The sequence below is a fragment of the Salminus brasiliensis genome, chromosome 21 (genome assembly GCF_030463535.1).
Source record: "Salminus brasiliensis chromosome 21, fSalBra1.hap2, whole genome shotgun sequence".
Taxonomy (NCBI): Eukaryota; Metazoa; Chordata; class Actinopteri; order Characiformes; family Bryconidae; genus Salminus; species Salminus brasiliensis.
Window position 1 is genome coordinate 6,488,941 of NC_132898.1, and position 22,224 is coordinate 6,511,164.

General features: G+C 39.6%; 1 protein-coding gene across 1 annotated transcript; it reads left to right on the top strand.

The window, feature by feature from the left end:
- The first annotated feature begins 218 nt into the window (after window positions 1-218).
- On the top strand, window positions 219-21,511 carry LOC140542714 (uncharacterized). The gene is made up of 10 exons (XM_072665616.1): window positions 219-442; window positions 2,654-16,210; window positions 16,318-16,439; window positions 16,549-16,613; window positions 16,715-16,914; window positions 17,320-17,485; window positions 17,581-17,748; window positions 17,833-17,906; window positions 18,006-18,109; window positions 19,869-21,511. The coding sequence occupies exons 1-10, from the start codon at window positions 343-345 to the stop codon at window positions 19,908-19,910; spliced, it is 14,598 nt and encodes a 4,865-aa protein (XP_072521717.1). The 5' UTR covers window positions 219-342; the 3' UTR covers window positions 19,911-21,511.
- The last annotated feature ends 713 nt before the right edge of the window (window positions 21,512-22,224 follow it).

Consider the following 22,224-nt stretch of genomic DNA (forward strand, 5'->3'; position numbering starts at 1 on the left):
AATCCACCTCTAGTTATATCTTTCTTCCAAACTCTGCACTGGATTGCTACAATGGTTTATTGATTAACTCCTTGATTTAGTGATTTCAGAGGGGTGTGAGTGTCCCTGTGCTCATTCCAATTATAGTGGTTTACTTAAGGTGTGAACGTTACCCTTCCCAACTTGATGACATACTGGCTACAGTGGAAAGTACTATACTCATCCCTTCATCATGAGCAAGTTAGCACCAGAGACGTGAAGCCTCCTCGGAGTTCTCCCAGAGCCAGATATTACAGAACGGAGGAAAACTTAAATGCCTAAGCAACAAAAGGATATCAATGTAAAAGACCAACCTCAAACAACATGGGAACTTTGATAGGACTGATTCCGCGTATAAAACCAACGCTTTGTTCTGCCATCCTATTGACTGTAGTAATTCTGAGAGTAGCAATAGCAACTGAAGGTAAGTTCAACATCTTTTTTCATTAATTTCATTCATTTGCTAACATGTTCTGCCTAATTAAACAAGCCATTTTAAGTTGATTGAGAGGTGCCTTTCTAGAGATACTTACTGAGTCAGAACTATTCACAGTAGTGATGATAAGAACCAGATGTCTAATGAGTTATGAAATAGAAAGCTGTTAAGTGAATTGGTTATGAAAGAGCTATGCCTGGAACTTATTTTCATGCTTAATCTGAGATAAGATTTTGGAATTAGCCATATTTTTGATAATCCAATCAGTTTTCCAAGGCATTAACAGGCAAAACTACCAATATTTTACAGTTATCAATATGAAAACTCAGAATACATGTTTAGGTTCAGGTCATTTTGGGTAGCAAATAATATATTCGGTTCCTATGACCACTACAATGTAAAGAAATCAGCCTTGGTTGGAAAGTCATTTTGGTTGAGTTTGAGATGGACATTTGGACTTTGTTCTACACCACTCTCAGTTTCTGTCAATTCAATTCTGTCAAGTCCCAACAGGCTGCAAAATATGCTGCCATTAGTTTGCCTCAGAGCACCCATGGGTGAAGTGGCCACAAAACACAAAACGTCTACCTGCTGTCCTGGGACATGCACACTAAATTGGATTTGAGTAGGATTAACTGTTGGATGAGATAGCTGGCTGCCTCTAGTTCACCCCAGTGTCACTGTTGACCTCATCATAGATCTGTCTGATTAATATCTTCCTTGCCTGAGGATCTAGTGTGAAAATGACAGTAAGGGTGTTAGTACATCCCCTTAACATTATACCAGAGTAGAATTTTTAGGTTATGCTAGACTTTCAGAGAATGTAAAAGTATGTCCAAATATCTGTTTAATATTTAGTTCAGTTTATTACATAGATTACATAGATTACACTTTTTCATTGTGGTTTGCTTTGTGGGATCTAGGCACCACTAGTACTCCCCATAGTGTAAATTTATACACAAACAATGCAGACATGATTAAAGTGCACAAGTTTTGTCTCAGTGTCTTTTTATATATTATATACCATGCATAATTTTCTTAGCACCATAATTTAAAGAAAAAATTAAGGGATGCATTGCCTAAAGGGACTGGTAGGACCTACACATTTGATGACAAGAATTCTCACAATAATAACCAAAAAATTCCCACATGCCTTTTTGACAAATTTCCAGAAACTTCATCGACAGAAAGCACAATTGCCCTTGATCCCAGAGTAATGCTAGTCAGTGCAGGCATCTGATAGTTAGCATTTTCCTCCAAGCACATTCAGCTATCCAATGATGCTGCATTAGTGGCAGTTAAAAATAGGCAGTGGCAAAGTTTAGAACAAAGAATTAATAATGCCAGAACTGAACTATTTCAGCGTTTCAAAATTCAGTCATATGTAATTTTAAAACTTTTATTAGAGCAGTCTTGGTACTGTGGTGGGGTTTGGAAACCTGATTAAATTTTATCAGGTTGTCCATTTAAACCTAAAATTAATCTTGGCTGTAACAGACAGGTCTGAGAGCAGTCTTATTACTTAATGCAGAAGCATCCAGGGTGCTCTATTTAAAGATAACAGCATAATTACAGCTGGTTTTATAGATTTTGTGCTTTTCATAATGTGATTTTTCAAAAAGCTGCTTTTACAGAAGCATCTTTTGAATAAACTAGAGGCTACAGTGGTACAAAAAGAGATGCTGGTGTTCTCAGAACAATGTAATGGATATCCCCAAAAAATGCCCATTTAGACATCTTTGAAAAAATAAAAGCAATCAAATTTGTAATAAAGGCAAAAGGTAGAAACATACATAATGACAAAATTAGAAAAAAATACTTAATGCCTAGATACACCACTGACTGTGAACAAAAATAGTTGTCTCACCATTAATTTTGTTGAGAAAAAAAAATGGCAGTTCTATGTCAGGATAACAATATTTACAAACCTAAACTAAAGGGTTTCTACAGTAGTATTGTTCAATGATGACATTTTCACACTAGGTCATTAGACAAGTCACATTACACGTACATGTCAGGCAAAAGTCAGTAAAATGTAGCATTACCAAGTTAATTTTAAAATTGCCACTCACTTGCAAAAGGACATTTATTAAACTCCCTCAATCCAACTTTGAAGTTTCTTGCACGCACAAACTGTAGCATTTTATAAAGTTTTATAAAAATGATAACCTAATTGAACTTCCTCTCCAACTACAACAGAACTCCCATCAGAAAATGGACGATTCTCTGGAGGTTACACAAGACAACTCCCAGTCTCTCCCAGAACTGATGAAAGTGATTCTTCATCTTCAACAGTGGAATTTAGCTCAACAGCCTTGCTAACAGAATCAACAGGCAGTGTAACTGAGTCAGGTCCCACCACCTCAACAACCCAGGAATTCACACAAACTAGTTCATTCAACACAACGGCTGAGCCTCTTTCATCACCATCCAGTGATTCAACAACTACCAATACATCTAATACACCAAGCATGTCTGAACCTTCCATCACACATGACTACACCACAACAGGAATAACTAGACAATCCTCAGAAACTTCAGAACTTACAAGAAAGACAAGTCAACCATCATCAGAATCTACTTTCTCAGATTTTACTGGTTCTTCACTGTCAACAACTGAATTCGACTCCACAGTGGGAGTGACACCAACAACAGGAACCCCACTCCAAACATCTGTGACAAAAGCTACAACAGTAGAAGCTACAAACACTGAAATGTCTATTTCAACTGAATCTAAAAGTTCTGCCACTGCAGGATTTACAGAACATACTTCAATAGAAACTCCAGAAGCTCCAGTCCAGGCGACATCAGTCTCTGTTAAGCCTGATATATCTTCCTCCCCCACTGTAACAGAATTCACATCAACAGAAATGAATGTACAATCATCTGAAAGCACACAAGGTCCAAGTTCCACAACACAACTCTCAATCTCTCCCAGAACTGATGAAAGTGATTCTTCATCTTCAACAGTAGAATTTATCTCAACAGCCTTGCCAACAGAATCCACAGACAGTGTAACTGAGTCAGGTCCCACCACCTCAACAACCCAGGAATTCACACAAACTAGTTCATTCAACACAACGGCTGAGCCTCTTTCATCACCATCCAGTGATTCAACAACTACCAATACATCTAATACACCAAGCATGTCTGAACCTTCCATCACACATGACTACACCACAACAGGAATAACTAGACAATCCTCAGAAACTTCAGAACTTACAAGAAAGACAAGTCAACCATCATCAGAATCTACTTTCTCAGATTTTACTGGTTCTTCACTGTCAACAACTGAATTCGACTCCACAGTGGGAGTGACACCAACAACAGGAACCCCACTCCAAACATCTGTGACAAAAGCTACAACAGTAGAAGCTACAAACACTGAAATGTCTATTTCAACTGAATCTAAAAGTTCTGCCACTGCAGGATTTACAGAACATACTTCAATAGAAACTCCAGAAGCTCCAGTCCAGGCGACATCAGTCTCTGTTAAGCCTGATATATCTTCCTCTCCCACTGTAACAGAATTCACATCAACAGAAATTAATGTACAATCATCTGAAAGCTCACAAGGTCCAAGTTCCACAACACAACTCTCAATCTCTCCCAGAACTGATGAAAATGATTCTTCATCTTCAACAGTAGAATTTATCTCAACAGCCTTGCCAACAGAATCAACAGGCAGTGTAAGTGATTCAGGTCCCACCACCTCAACAACCCAGGAATGGACACAAACCACTACATTTTATACAACAGATGAGCCTCTTTCATCACAGTCAAGTGACTCAACAACTACCTATACAGGAATTCACACAGCAGGGTCTGAACCTTCAATCACAGAGAGCTACACCACAACAGAAATAACTAGACAATCCTCAAAATCTTCAGAACTTCCACAAGGGACAAGTCAACCATCATCAGAATCTACTTTCTCAGATTTCATTGGTTCTTCACTGTCAACAACTCATATCAGCTCCACAGTGGGAGTGACACCAACAACAGGAACCCCACTTCAAACATCTGTGACAAAAGCTACAACAGTAGAAGCTACAAACACTGAAATGTCTATTTCAACTGAATCTAAAAATTCTGTCACTGCAGGATTTACAGAACATACTTCAAGAGAAACTTCAGAAGCTCCAGTCCAGGCGACATCAGTCTCTGTTAAGCCTGATATATCTTCCTCTCCCACTGTAACAGAATTCACATCAACAGAAATTAATGTACAATCATCTGAAAGCTCACAAGGTCCAAGTTCCACAACACAACTCTCAATCTCTCCCAGAACTGATGACAGTGATTCTTCATCTTCAACAGTAGAATTTATCTCAACAGCCTTGCCAACAGAATCAACAGGCAGTGTAAGTGATTCAGGTCCCACCACCTCAACAACCCAGGAATGGACACAAACCACTACATTTTATACAACAGATGAGCCTCTTTCATCACAGTCAAGTGACTCAACAACTACCTATACAGGAATTCACACAGCAGGGTCTGAACCTTCAATCACAGAGAGCTACACCACAACAGAAATAACTAGACAATCCTCAAAATCTTCAGAACTTCCACAAGGGACAAGTCAACCATCATCAGAATCTACTTTCTCAGATTTCATTGGTTCTTCACTGTCAACAACTCATATCAGCTCCACAGTGGGAGTGACACCAACAACAGGAACCCCACTTCAAACATCTGTGACAAAAGCTACAACAGTAGAAGCTACAAACACTGAAATGTCTATTTCAACTGAATCTAAAAATTCTGTCACTGCAGGATTTACAGAACATACTTCAAGAGAAACTTCAGAAGCTCCAGTCCAGGCGACATCAGTCTCTGTTAAGCCTGATATATCTTCCTCTCCCACTGTAACAGAATTCACATCAACAGAAATTAATGTACAATCATCTGAAAGCTCACAAGGTCCAAGTTCCACAACACAACTCTCAATCTCTCCCAGAACTGATGACAGTGATTCTTCATCTTCAACAGTAGAATTTATCTCAACAGCCTTGCCAACAGAATCAACAGGCAGTGTAACTGATTCAGGTCCCACCACCTCAACAACCCAGGAATTGACACAAACCACTACGTTTTATACAACAGATGAGCCTCTTTCATCACAGTCAAGTGACTCAACAACTACCTATACAGGAATTCACACAGCAGGGTCTGAACCTTCAATCACAGAGAGCTACACCACAACAGAAATAACTAGACAATCCTCAAAATCTTCAGAACCTCCACAAGGGACAAGTCAACCATCATCAGAATCTACTTTCTCAGATTTCATTGGTTCTTCACTGTCAACAACTCATATCAGCTCCACAGTGGGAGTGACACCAACAACAGGAACCCCACTTCAAACATCTGTGACAAAAGCTACAACAGTAGAAGCTACAAACACTGAAATGTCTATTTCAACTGAATCTAAAAATTCTGTCACTGCAGGATTTACAGAACATACTTCAAGAGAAACTTCAGAAGCTCCAGTCCAGGCGACATCAGTCTCTGTTAAGCCTGATATATCTTCCTCTCCCACTGTAACAGAATTCACATCAACAGAAATTAATGTACAATCATCTGAAAGCTCACAAGGTCCAAGTTCCACAACACAACTCTCAATCTCTCCCAGAACTGATGACAGTGATTCTTCATCTTCAACAGTAGAATTTATCTCAACAGCCTTGCCAACAGAATCAACAGGCAGTGTAAGTGATTCAGGTCCCACCACCTCAACAACCCAGGAATGGACACAAACCACTACATTTTATACAACAGATGAGCCTCTTTCATCACAGTCAAGTGACTCAACAACTACCTATACAGGAATTCACACAGCAGGGTCTGAACCTTCAATCACAGAGAGCTACACCACAACAGAAATAACTAGACAATCCTCAAAATCTTCAGAACCTCCACAAGGGACAAGTCAACCATCATCAGAATCTACTTTCTCAGATTTCATTGGTTCTTCACTGTCAACAACTCATATCAGCTCCACAGTGGGAGTGACACCAACAACAGGAACCCCACTTCAAACATCTGTGACAAAAGCAACAACAGTAGAAGCTACAAACACTGAAATGTCTATTTCAACTGAATCTAAAAATTCTGTCACTGCAGGATTTACAGAACATACTTCAAGAGAAACTTCAGAAGCTCCAGTCCAGGCGACATCAGTCTCTGTTAAGCCTGATATATCTTCTTCTCCCACTGTAACAGAATTCACATCAACAGAAATTAATGTACAATCATCTGAAAGCTCACAAGGTCCAAGTTCCACAACACAACTCTCAATCTCTCCCAGAACTGATGAAAGTGATTCTTCATCTTCAACAGTAGAATTTATCTCAACAGCCTTGCCAACAGAATCAACAGGCAGTGTAAGTGATTCAGGTCCCACCACCTCAACAACCCAGGAATTGACACAAACCACTACATTTTATACAACAGATGAGCCTCTTTCATCACAGTCAAGTGACTCAACAACTACCTATACAGGAATTCACACAGCAGGGTCTGAACCTTCAATCACAGAGAGCTACACCACAACAGAAATAACTAGACAATCCTCAAAATCTTCAGAACTTCCACAAGGGACAAGTCAACCATCATCAGAATCTACTTTCTCAGATTTCATTGGTTCTTCACTGTCAACAACTCATATCAGCTCCACAGTGGGAGTGACACCAACAACAGGAACCCCACTTCAAACATCTGTGACAAAAGCTACAACAGTAGAAGCTACAAACACTGAAATGTCTATTTCAACTGAATCTAAAAATTCTGTCACTGCAGGATTTACAGAACATACTTCAAGAGAAACTTCAGAAGCTCCAGTCCAGGCGACATCAGTCTCTGTTAAGCCTGATATATCTTCCTCTCCCACTGTAACAGAATTCACATCAACAGAAATTAATGTACAATCATCTGAAAGCTCACAAGGTCCAAGTTCCACAACACAACTCTCAATCTCTCCCAGAACTGATGACAGTGATTCTTCATCTTCAACAGTAGAATTTATCTCAACAGCCTTGCCAACAGAATCAACAGGCAGTGTAAGTGATTCAGGTCCCACCACCTCAACAACCCAGGAATTGACACAAACCACTACCTTTTATACAACAGATGAGCCTCTTTCATCACAGTCAAGTGACTCAACAACTACCTATACAGGAATTCACACAGCAGGGTCTGAACCTTCAATCACAGAGAGCTACACCACAACAGAAATAACTAGACAATCCTCAAAATCTTCAGAACCTCCACAAGGGACAAGTCAACCATCATCAGAATCTACTTTCTCAGATTTCATTGGTTCTTCACTGTCAACAACTCATATCAGCTCCACAGTGGGAGTGACACCAACAACAGGAACCCCACTTCAAACATCTGTGACAAAAGCAACAACAGTAGAAGCTACAAACACTGAAATGTCTATTTCAACTGAATCTAAAAATTCTGTCACTGCAGGATTTACAGAACATACTTCAAGAGAAACTTCAGAAGCTCCAGTCCAGGCGACATCAGTCTCTGTTAAGCCTGATATATCTTCTTCTCCCACTGTAACAGAATTCACATCAACAGAAATTAATGTACAATCATCTGAAAGCTCACAAGGTCCAAGTTCCACAACACAACTCTCAATCTCTCCCAGAACTGATGAAAGTGATTCTTCATCTTCAACAGTAGAATTTATCTCAACAGCCTTGCCAACAGAATCAACAGGCAGTGTAAGTGATTCAGGTCCCACCACCTCAATAACCCAGGAATTCACACAAACCACTACGTTTTATACAACAGATGAGCCTCTTTCATCACAGTCAAGTGACTCAACAACTACCTATACAGGAATTCACACAGCAGGGTCTGAACCTTCAATCACAGAGAGCTACACCACAACAGAAATAACTAGACAATCCTCAAAATCTTCAGAACCTCCACAAGGGACAAGTCAACCATCATCAGAATCTACTTTCTCAGATTTCATTGGTTCTTCACTGTCAACAACTCATATCAGCTCCACAGTGGGAGTGACACCAACAACAGGAACCCCACTTCAAACATCTGTGACAAAAGCTACAACAGTAGAAGCTACAAACACTGAAATGTCTATTTCAACTGAATCTAAAAATTCTGTCACTGCAGGATTTACAGAACATACTTCAAGAGAAACTTCAGAAGCTCCAGTCCAGGCGACATCAGTTTCTGTTAAGCCTGATATATCTTCCTCTCCCACTGTAACAGAATTCACATCAACAGAAATTAATGTACAATCATCTGAAAGCTCACAAGGTCCAAGTTCCACAACACAACTCTCAATCTCTCCCAGAACTGATGACAGTGATTCTTCATCTTCAACAGTAGAATTTATCTCAACAGCCTTGCCAACAGAAGCAACAGGCAGTGTAACTGATTCAGGTCCCACCACCTCAACAACCCAGGAATTGACACAAACCACTACGTTTTATACAACAGATGAGCCTCTTTCATCACAGTCAAGTGACTCAACAACTACCTATACAGGAATTCACACAGCAGGGTCTGAACCTTCAATCACAGAGAGCTACACCACAACAGAAATAACTAGACAATCCTCAAAATCTTCAGAACCTCCACAAGGGACAAGTCAACCATCATCAGAATCTACTTTCTCAGATTTCATTGGTTCTTCACTGTCAACAACTCATATCAGCTCCACAGTGGGAGTGACACCAACAACAGGAACCCCACTTCAAACATCTGTGACAAAAGCTACAACAGTAGAAGCTACAAACACTGAAATGTCTATTTCAACTGAATCTAAAAATTCTGTCACTGCAGGATTTACAGAACATACTTCAAGAGAAACTTCAGAAGCTCCAGTCCAGGCGACATCAGTCTCTGTTAAGCCTGATTTATCTTCTTCTCCCACTGTAACAGAATTCACATCAACAGAAATTAATGTACAATCATCTGAAAGCTCACAAGGTCCAAGTTCCACAACACAACTCTCAATCTCTCCCAGAACTGATGACAGTGATTCTTCATCTTCAACAGTAGAATTTATCTCAACAGCCTTGCCAACAGAATCAACAGGCAGTGTAACTGATTCAGGTCCCACCACCTCAACAACCCAGGAATTGACACAAACCACTACGTTTTATACAACAGATGAGCCTCTTTCATCACAGTCAAGTGACTCAACAACTACCTATACAGGAATTCACACAGCAGGGTCTGAACCTTCAATCACAGAGAGCTACACCACAACAGAAATAACTAGACAATCCTCAAAATCTTCAGAACCTCCACAAGGGACAAGTCAACCATCATCAGAATCTACTTTCTCAGATTTCATTGGTTCTTCACTGTCAACAACTCATATCAGCTCCACAGTGGGAGTGACACCAACAACAGGAACCCCACTTCAAACATCTGTGACAAAAGCTACAACAGTAGAAGCTACAAACACTGAAATGTCTATTTCAACTGAATCTAAAAATTCTGTCACTGCAGGATTTACAGAACATACTTCAAGAGAAACTTCAGAAGCTCCAGTCCAGGCGACATCAGTCTCTGTTAAGCCTGATTTATCTTCTTCTCCCACTGTAACAGAATTCACATCAACAGAAATTAATGTACAATCATCTGAAAGCTCACAAGGTCCAAGTTCCACAACACAACTCTCAATCTCTCCCAGAACTGATGAAAGTGATTCTTCATCTTCAACAGTAGAATTTATCTCAACAGCCTTGCCAACAGAATCAACAGGCAGTGTAAGTGATTCAGGTCCCACCACCTCAATAACCCAGGAATTCACACAAACCACTACGTTTTATACAACAGATGAGCCTCTTTCATCACAGTCAAGTGACTCAACAACTACCTATACAGGAATTCACACAGCAGGGTCTGAACCTTCAATCACAGAGAGCTACACCACAACAGAAATAACTAGACAATCCTCAAAATCTTCAGAACCTCCACAAGGGACAAGTCAACCATCATCAGAATCTACTTTCTCAGATGGCACCAGTTCTTCAGTGTCAACAACTCAATTCAGCTCCACAGTGAAAGTGGCATCAACAGTAGGAACCCCACTACCTGTGACACTATCCACACTATCTGTTACAAAAGCTACAACAGAGGAACCTACAGAAACTGAACCAACAGAACCAACAGGCAACTTAACTGAAACAAGTCCAACATCCTCTACAACTCAAGAATTCATACAAACTAGTTCATTCTACACAAATGTTAAGCCCCATTCATCACAGTCAAGTGACTCAACAACTACCTATACAGAAATTCACACAGCAGTGTCTGAACCTTCAATCACAGAAAGCTACACTACAACAGAAATAACTAGACATTCCTCAGAAAATTCTGAACTTCCACATGGGACAAGTCAACCATCATCAGAATCTACTTTATCAGATTTCACTGGTTCTTCAGTGTCAACAACTGAATTCATCTCCACAGTGGGAGTGGCACCAACAACAGGAACCGCACTCCAAACATCTGTCACAACAGAAACTGAATCAACAGAACCAACTGAATCGAGTTCCACAACCTTTACAACTCAAGAAGAATTCACACAAACTAGTTCATTCTACACAAATATTGAGCCTCATTCATCACAGTCAAGTGACTCAACAACTACCTATACAGGAATTCACACAACAGTGTCTGAACCGTCAATCTCAGAGAGCTACACCACAACAGAAATAACTAGACAATCCTCAGAAACTTCAGAACTTCCATATGGGACAAGTCAACCATCATCAGAATTTACTTTCTCAGATCACACAAATTCTTCAGTATCAACACCTGACATCAGCTCTACAATGGCAGTGACACCAACAATGTCAATGACAAGAACCCCACATCCAACATCTGTGACAAGCTCACTAGGTCCAAGTTCCACAACACAACTCCCAGTCTCTCCCAGAACTGATGAAAGTGATTCTTCATTTTCAACAGTGGAATTTAGCTCAACAGCCTTGCTAACAGAATCAACAGGCAGTGTAACTGAGTCAGGTCCCACCACCTCAGCAACCCGGGAATTCACACAAACTAGTTCATTCAACACAACAGCTGAGCCTCTTTCATCGCCATCGAGTGATTCAACACATACCAATACATCTAATACACCAAGCATGTCTGAGCCATCAATCACACATGACTACACCACAACAGGAATAACTAGACAATCCTCAGAAACTTCAGAACTTACAAGAAAGACAAGTCAACCATCATCAGAATCTACTTTCTCAGATATCACTGGTTCTTCACTGTCAACAACTGAATTCATCTCCACAGTGGGAGTGACTCCAACAACAGGAACCCCACTTCAAACATCTGTGACAAAAGCTACAACAGTGGAAACTACAAACACTGAAATGTCTATTTCAACTGAATCTAAAAATTCTGTCACTGCAGGATTTACAGAACATATTTCAAGAGAAACTTCAGAAGCTCCAGTCCAGGCGACATCAGTCTCTGTTAAGCCTGATATATCTTCCTCTCCAACTGTAACAGAATTCACATCAACAGAAATTAATGTACAATCATCTGAAAGCTCACAAGGTCCAAGTTCCACAACACAACTCTCAATCTCTCCCAGAACCGATGAAAGTGATTCTTCATTTGCAACAGTGGAATTTATCTCAACAGCCTTGCCAACAGAATCAACAGGCAGTGTAACTGATTCAGGTCCCACCACCTCAACAACCCAGGAATTGGCACAAACCACTACGTTTTATAAAACAGATGAGCCTCTTTCATCACAGTCAAGTGACTCAACAACTACCTATACAGGAATTCACACAGCAGGGTCTGAACCTTCAATCACAGATAGCTACACCACAACAGAAATAACTAGACAACCCTCAAAATCTTCAGAACCTCCACAAGGGACAAGTCAACCATCATCAGAATCTACTTTCTCAGATGGTACCAGTTCTTCAGTGTCAACAACTCAATTCAGCTCCACAGTGAAAGTGGCATCAACAGTAGGAACCCCACTACCTGTGACACTATCCACACTATCTGTTACAAAAGCTACAACAGAGGAACATACAGAAACTGAACCAACAGGCAACTTAACTGCAACAAGTCCAACATCCTCTACAACTCAAGAATTTATACAAACTAGTTCATTCTACACAAATGTTAAGCCTCATTCATCACAGTCAAGTGACTCAACAACTACCTATACAGAAATTCACACAGCAGTGTCTGAACCTTCAATCACAGAAAGCTACACCACAACAGAAATAACTAGACAATCCTCAGAAAATTCAGAACTTCCACATGGGACAAGTCAACCATCATCAGAATCTACTTTATCAGATTTCACTGGTTCTTCAGTGTCAACAACTGAATTCATCTACACAGTGGGAGTGACACCAACAACGGGAACCCCACTTCAAACATCTGTCACAATAGAAACTGAATCAACAGAACCAATTGAATCGAGTTCCACAACCTTTACAACTCAAGAAGAATTCACACAAACTAGTTCATTCTACACAAATGTTGAGCCCCATGCATCACAGTCAAGTGACTCAACAACTACCTATACAGGAATTCACACAACAGTGTCTGAACCGTCAATCTCAGAGAGCTACACCACAACAGAAATAACTAGACAATCCTCAGAAACTTCAGAACTTCCATATGGGACAAGTCAACCATCATCAGAATCTACTTTCTCAGCTCACACAAATTCTTCAGTATCAACACCTGACATCAGCTCTACAATGGCAGTGACACCAACAATGTCAATGACAAGAACCCCACATCCAACATCTGTGACAAGCTCACTAGGTCCAAGTTCCACAACACAACTCCCAGTCTCTCCCAGAACTGATGAAAGTGATTCTTCATCTTCAACAGTGGAATTTAGCTCCACAGCCTTGCTAACAGAATCAACAGGCAGTGTAACTGAGTCAGGTCCCACCACCTCAGCAACCCAGGAATTCACACAAATTAGTTCATTCAACACAACGGCTGAGCCTCTTTCATCACCATCCAGTGATTCAACAACTACCAATACATCCAATACACCAAGCATGTCTGAACCTTCCATCCCACTTGACTACAGCACAACAGAAATAACTAGACAATCTTCAGAAACTTCAGAACTTACAAGAAAGACAAGTCAACCATCATCAGAATCTACTTTATCAGATTTCACTGGTTCTTCAGTGTCAACAACTGAATTCATCTCCACAGTGGGAGTGACACCAACAACAGGAACCCCACTTCAAACATCTGTCACAATAGAAACTGAATCAACAGAACCAACTGAATCGAGTTCCACAACCTTTACAACTCAGGAAGAATTTACACAAACTAGTTCATTCTACACAAATGTTGAGCCCCATTCATCTCAGTCAAGTGACTCAACAACTATCTATACAGGAATTCACACAGCAGTGTCTGAACCGTCAATCTCAGAGAGCTACACCACAACAGAAATAACTAGACAATCCCCAGAAACTTCAGAACTTCCACATGGGACAAGTCAACCATCATCAGAATCTACTTTATCAGATTTCACTGGTTCTTCAGTGTCAACAACTGAATTCATCTACACAGTGGGAGTGACACCAACAACGGGAACCCCACTTCAAACATCTGTCACAATAGAAACTGAATCAACAGAACCAATTGAATCGAGTTCCACAACCTTTACAACTCAAGAAGAATTCACACAAACTAGTTCATTCTACACAAATGTTGAGCCCCATGCATCACAGTCAAGTGACTCAACAACTACCTATACAGGAATTCACACAACAGTGTCTGAACCGTCAATCTCAGAGAGCTACACCACAACAGAAATAACTAGACAATCCCCAGAAACTTCAGAACTTCCATATGGGACAAGTCAACCATCATCAGAATCTACTTTCTCAGTTCACACAAATTCTTCACCTGACATCAGCTCTACAATGGGAGTGACACCTACAATGCCAACAACAAGAACTCCACATCCAGAAGAATCTACACAAACTACTGTGTTTTTCTCAACTGATAAAGGGCATTTAATACAATCCACCCTCTCAACATCTATATCTTCAACACCTGGTTCATCGCCTAATACTGAATCTGAAGGCCCTACCACTGCAAGCTCAACAGAACATACTTCAAGAGAAACTTCAGAAACACCAGTCCAGATGTTATCCCAGACCACGTCGGCCACTTTTGAACCTGATAGATCTTCCTCTTCAACAGTAAAAGGTCTCACATCAACTGAACCAAGTGGACAATCTTCTAAAAGTTCAGAAGGTCCAAATTTGACAACACTGTCATTGATCGTTCCTACCACTGATGATACAGTTTCTTCACTTTCAACTGGAGAGTTTACTTCTATTGCCATCCTAACAGAACCAACAGGCAATGTAACCGAATCAAGTCCCACCACCTCTACAGTCCAGGAATTCTCACACACAATGGAAAAATCTACAGTGACCCCTCTTTTCACATCACCCAAAGAGGAGCATTCAGGAACATCCATGCACTCTAAGTTTACTACCTTATCAAACCTTTCATCAGACACTTCTGCACCTGACATGCTCGCTTCTCCAAATCCAACAACAATCACATCAGGAGAAACAAGCAAACAATCCTCTGAAACTTCAAAAGGTCCAGAGTTAACTACACAGCATTCGTCCTTTCCTACCACTCCTAAAACTGTCTCTATAATTTCAACCACAGAATTAAGTTCCACTGCCATGCGAACAATGTCAACAGGGAGTGAAACTGAACCAAGTCACATTACCACTAAACCCCAAGAACCAATTACATTACCATCAACAGACTCAGCAACAACCTTTACATCTAACACATCTACCACCTCTGCTGGAGCCTCTGAAACCACTGCCAGTACAATAAGCGTCAGTACTAGTAGTAATATCACACCCCAAAAAGCCACAGAAATCACTTTGTTCTCCTCAACCAAAGATAGCCTTTCATCAGTTTCTTCCAGCAGGAGTCTTTCAACCACTGCATATAGCTATACATCACTAATAACAAAATTAACAGAAAGTCCAATGACTGCAACTTCATTCATTCCTTCATCAGAAGCACCCACTCAAGCCTCTTTGTTCTCCACAACTGAAGAGATGCATTCCACTCAGTCCACCCACTTCATGTCATCTACCTTGTCACTATCCACTTCATCTGTCCCTGAATCAGCTACATCTACTGCTCCAGCTAATCCAGAACACACCACAAAGGAGGCGCTTTTATCAACAATCGAAACCCACACACTGGTAACAAATTCTACAGGAAAACCAACCCCAAGCACAGCAGGAAAACTGTCCCCTAGCACAAATGCAACATCCTTTTCCAGGTCCACCGCTGAAATTGTGACATTTTCTCAGACTGAAACCACGACACAGTCTTCTACTTTAACAAGTCAGCCGTCCTTTGAATTTACAAATCAGTCTTCAAAATCTCCTGCTTCTTTCACCACTTTACATTTCTCTTCCAGTGGTAAAGTGACCCAAATGACACTCTCCCCTTCCACCCGGGAGACATCCACGACGCCCCTAACAACCAATTCTAATGCTTCCATAATGACGAGTGAAACTGCCAAACAAACAACAAATCAGCAAAAAACCAGCGTTACTGTGCACAGCTGTAAAGATTCCTGTTTTTTTAACGTGATTACTGGTCAATGTGAATGTAAATGCAGCGATAATACATATGGAGATTCCTGTGAGTTGGCAAACAACACTGTAGACGTTATATGGCGTGAGTATACCTTTTGTAATTGGTTTTAATAGTTTTTAACTTACATTTTTCTTTACCAGTGAATAAGTGAACGACTTCTATCACAACAAAAATTACTGTCATTGCAGCTGGGATAAGGCCTGTCAGGAATGCAACTGTTTCTCTGAAAATTAATCAAACTTATAGTTCTGACTTAGAAGATTTGAACTCTAAGGCGTCCAAAAAACTGATTAACATCTTGAAACCTATGGTATGTATGGTATACTGTCTGCATCCCATTAATACTAATAAACCTCTGATCTATCTATGTGTTCTGTTCTTTAACTCTATATGTCTTTATACTCTTTATCGCACTGCAGCTTTTCAATATTTGCAGAGAAGCAGATCCACTTAACTTCAGAGACGTACACATTATTAGTCTAAAGTAAGTTATGATTGGTTTTATATTAAATAATATGTAATGATTGATTTAAAAAATACTGTTACTACTGTTGTCATGACCTGTTTAATATTTACTTTTCTCAGACAAGGAAGCATCATCGTCAACAGCACCGCAGTATACAACTATCCCAACAATCAATCCCAAATTGATTTTCTCAACAACAATCTAGGAAAAGAATTGAAGAACATCTTTAATGATTCAAATACGCTTAAGTACCTAAGCGAAGCCCTGGGATCAAATGTTACGTATGAAGACATTATAGTGCAGAGTGGTACAATAACAAGTAAGAAATCAGTCTATGAATTCAGTATTCCATGAAATCTACAAAAAAATACAGATTCTAAAATGTTACTAAAATACTAAAATGTCTAAAAATACAGATTTAAGAAGGTTATTAAAATACTGAAATGCATGAAATCCTGATTTTACAATGTTACTAAAATATTAATTTAATGAAATACTGATTTTAAATGTTAATAAAACACTGAAGTGTTACTAAATCACTACTAAAACTAGTGTTACTGAAATACCAAAACTAGTATAATATCTTCATTTTCTTAGTCTTATTTAATTGTTTAATGTTTATTTAAATGTTTGATGTTTATTGTTGCACCATGGGTCATTTCTGTTCTAGAAGCTACATCACACACGTTGTTGTTGTTTTTTTTTGTTTTTGTTTTTTTTAAAGATGTTTCAGAACTACAGCCATACTTGAACTGCAGTTTGGATTTTGCCAACTTCACTCTGATCATTGAAGAAGGCACCTGGATATGTGAGGGTCATTGCAGACGAAACCCCACCTACTGCAATGGTCATGGGGAATGCATAAATAAGAAAGATGGACCAGAGTGCAAGTAAGCATTACAAGGTGTTGACAAGTAAGATGAACGATCAGTCCTAGCCTACTTAAAATCTGGTTTTGGTTTTGTTGTGTTTTTTTCCCAAACAGATGCAAAACAAATGATTTTGAAGAATACCACGGGCCACAGTGTGACCTCTACCGCAGATCTACAGGGTTTTATGCTGTGCTCTTTGGGAGTTTAGCAGGTGTCCTAGTCCTGCTTGTCATTCTGATAACAGTGATTTGGGTTCTGCGAAGACATCGTGAGGGGAAATTGTACGTTTCGATTTTGCAATTTTCATACCTGACAGTATTCAGTAATGGACAAATGAAAAAATATTTATATCCACACTTTTCTAGGTCCATGGCCAGGACGTCTGACTTGAAGAGGTTGTCGTTGTTTGATGAGCAATTCTTTGACTTCAGTGGCTTAGGTCCTTACTCCTTAAACCCTTTTCTTCAACACAGATATGTTTAATTATCAGTAACCAAACAATAAATCTTACTTTATTTGAATTATTATTATTTTTAAGGTTGTTTTGGGACATACAACCTGTGTGAAGCAAACAATGTGACGGAGACAGTATCTGCTAGAAGTTTCAGACCACGTCTTGAAAACGTTGACACAACATTAAATGTAAGTATTGATGCAAGGCGCATCCATTCCATTTTTTTATGTTCTTACAAAGTAAAAGTAGCTACATTCAGCATTTTGCTTTATGTTTAGACCAAACACAGAAGTGTAGCATAGTAAAAGCTGTACTGTTGAGTTACTTTGAATGTATTTGCATTTGTGGGATAAAGTGAGCGCTGTTTGCTGTAGAGATGTAACTAAACATGAATAGGAAAAACTCTTCATTCTAATCCACTTTATATAGTTACATATACAAATCAGATACTGTGTAGATGCAAATTCCATTATGCCTAGTCAACTATATTGCACCCATCACATTTCCACCAAGTTCTTGTTTTGTTTTGATTTTGTTACCATGTTCGTGTTATTACATTTAAATAAATATGAGGGCAAGAAAAGCGCCAAACCATTAAAATGTGAATCAATGAGGCAGTAGGAAATGCAGCTAGTCAGCTCAGACAGGCCTTACTGCATAGATTTGGAGGTTAGCTGTAGCGTTCAACTCCAGATAACACAACAGACTGCACTCCAACTTGTGCTGGATAGGCTTGCTTTGCCACAGGCCCATCCAATGAAATGGAGAAATCATAAAATATAATTTTATTATTATTTATTTTGTCCTTATTTATTATTTATGTGTCCTGAGAATACATATATATTTATGTATTTTTTTTTACAAATACAACATAAAATATACATTACAAGTATTTATAATTGTGAACATGTAATGTTATTATTATTATTATTAGTAGTAGTAGTAGTATTTTTTAATTTTTTTTTTAATATATGGGAGACACAAAATGTGCCCCCCAATTCCAGACTGACCCCTCTATGTCACTAATGTTAAAATGTGACTTCTCAGAGAGTAGTTTCAACATTATCTGACAACATTCTAAAAGGATGGGACAAACTTGTGACAGCATGCCCCCATCTCATCAAAATTTGGATTATGTTGAGCATGGACCCCACGGTATTTTGCCAATGCAGTCATAATACCATATGGCAATGCCACTTAATAATGCGGATTATAATAAAGACAGCATTGTGACAATGTGGTGACAGTGAATGGCGTATTTCTGCCACCTACAGTACAGAGTAAGTAATGCACTTGTGTTTTCCCTACATAGGAAGGAGGTTTTTTTTACATATTATGGAAAAACCCATGTAATGTTTTTCACGCTCCGTATGCTACATATTTATATATAAATATAAATTTAATTACTTCTTTTTAAGTATTATATTTTATTTTATGTAAAAACAAAAAAGCGTTTCTTTAGAATACGTTATACCTGCTGTTACTCGTTACTACCAGTAGGAGTCAGTGTTACCGCGGGCTGCGCCCTAAGTGCCTTTTCTAGCGTCTACAGACCTGGCCCTCAGACCTCAGAGGGCTTCGTGAATGAGGTGCACATCTTTTGCCCCATCGTTTTAACCATGCATTACAGGAAAAAGAATTAGTCTCACGAGTCTCCTGGGACTCATAACACTAGCAAAGTTAACTGCAAGAGAATGCAGAGCATGGATAGCCCCAATCTAGGCTGCAGTGTGAGAGAGCATGTTGCCTCTTGGTGCTGCTGCATGTATATAGCTAGTGCGTTCTTCATGATCTTCATTAACAGACTGCTGGTATGAATGGTATTATGTCATGTCATGCTAAAATTAAAGGAAAAGCACAAGTTATTTTTACAAAATGTTTCTAAAATGTACTAAAAACTGTTCTCTCTTCCCTTCTTCTCTCTTTTTTGGCTGTGATTTCTTCTAGGTGGCAACAAAACGGCCAGAAATCATAGTGAATCATAGTTAAGTGCATGTTGTGAGATTTTTTATTTAATAAATATACAATTTTTGGATACATGGATTAAGTACTACCTTGTGGCTTGAGTTCAGAGGCCTATCCATTCCATAAGCACTTTAGAGCAGAGCCTGACCAACGCTAGTTCCAATGCTGGTAGATGCTGGATGCATGCTGGAAGACGTTCAGCAGTAGTTGTAGACGTTATCCATCAAACTCAGTATTCAACTGTTTGAGTGTGGATTTAGGCTCCACTGCCCACCTTCTGCCCATACATTACAGTCACAACATTATAGTCATGTCCTAAATTACATGTCACTGTTTTGTCATTTATAACTATGATCAGCAAATCAAAGATATTAGCTCGATCCCAGCTTCAGGATTGGTATTATTCTGCAACAACTTTAAGAGCAGATGTTCAATACATCTCGGAGAGGTTCTCTGAGTTCATCATCATCATCAGCATCTACTCTACACAGTTGAGCACACACAGCTTGTATGATCTCCATAGAAAAGCACTGCTAACAGAATGGGGCACTCTGGAGAAGCCACACATAAGGCTAAGGTCGCCCTGTCCCAACGTCAAGCATCAGCTAGAGCAGTCACTGGGCTGTGGAGCAATGGAACTGCATTCTTGGCAGTGTTGGATAGATGTCTCCATCCAGTACCTTTAGGATGAGTTCTCAGAGTCACAGAGAGAAATTGTGAAATGGGAGGGGTGGTGGTTAATTAAAGGTGCCGTCATGACTTGAATGGTGCAGTTTTCTCCCTTTTGTGACTGAGTGCTGACACACTACAGGAAGTAGCTGAAATCTTAAATAAGCTTTGACTTGGAGTGAAAGTAAAAGTGCCAATCAAATGTAAATACTTGACAAAAGTACTTAAGTACTGAAGTACATGTCCTTCTTAATTGTCCACCACTGCTTGCAACACGTAGAACATGTCTGGAAGTAGAAACAAGCCTTAAAATGGAATTCTTTATTTTTAGATCAACCTTAAACTGAGACAGTACTCTCATTTTGCCTCTAGAGGACACTGCAGATTCGTTAATAGAGTCTTATGGCTCAATCACAAACGTATTTATTTTTTAAGAATCTTAGAGTGCTGGTCTAGTCTGCTGTTGTTGTTGTTGTTGTTTAGGGAAGATTGCAAACACACTACATGTCCGAGAGTTTCCAGACACCCTCTTCATTCTGTTACTTTCACAGTAAAGTGTTTAAAATGATTGTATATACTTGCTCAGGCCTTTTTTGCTGTATGCTCACAGCTTGTAGAAAAGCATTGCCAATAGAATAGGGTGCTCCTCCAACACTGGTACCTGATTTCACTAATACATCTGTGGCTGAATGCGTTCAAATCCTCACAGCAATGTTCCAATGCTTAGTGCAAAACCTGCCCAGAAGAGTAGAGGATGTTACAGCCGCAGAGGGGAACAAACTGGAGGAATATACAGTATGTTATACAGTACAATCAGGCGTCTGCAAACTTTTGGATATGTATTGTAGACACAAGTCTATGGATCAATGCGCATTCTGTTGTACAGCTTAAAAGCTTTGAATGTTTTTGTTATTCTGAGAACAGCTTTAAATAAACTGCCACTGCTGCTTTGATAAGACCTGTACTGTTTATGTTTCAATGCTAGTTGGTTATAACAGTCATTTTAATTCATTATCAGGAAGCCACACCTGTTTGCATACACAATTGGCAGAAGATGGCCTGGCCACATACAGATGCTTGTTTGTATTCAGGGTTTGTCAGCATGTCCACCATTATTAATGAACAAAAAAACCCTGACCCCTTGAGGCATGGACTCCACAAGAGCTCTAAAGGGTATCCTGTGGTATCTGGCACAAAGTCCTGTAAGTTGTGAGGTGAGGCCCAGTTGCCCAGTCAGTTCTGACCCAGTCGTCAAACCATCATAGTTTGTTCCTTGGCTCAGGTCCTTATGCTTGCCCATTTGTCCTGCTTCCAGGCACGTCATCTTCAGAAACTGACTGTTCACTTGCTGCCTAATATGTATATCCCACCCCTGAGAGGTGCCATTGGACCTAGATAAACTATTATTCACGTCACCTTTCAGTGGTTTTAATGTTATGGCTGATCGATGTAGGTGTTTCAGCCAGGCCTGGTTTTTGAACCAGGTACAACACAGGACAGCCAATCAGAACAGAGCGTATTTGCCCATGTCAGTCTTAAAGGCACAGTAACACAAACCGCCTGTTAAGCTGGTAATGTAAATGGTAATGTACACTGTTAAAGGTATAAGCTTCTTAAAGAACTTTTGGAGGTTCTACAATTTGAAACTGTGGCCTCTTAAGGTGCTTTG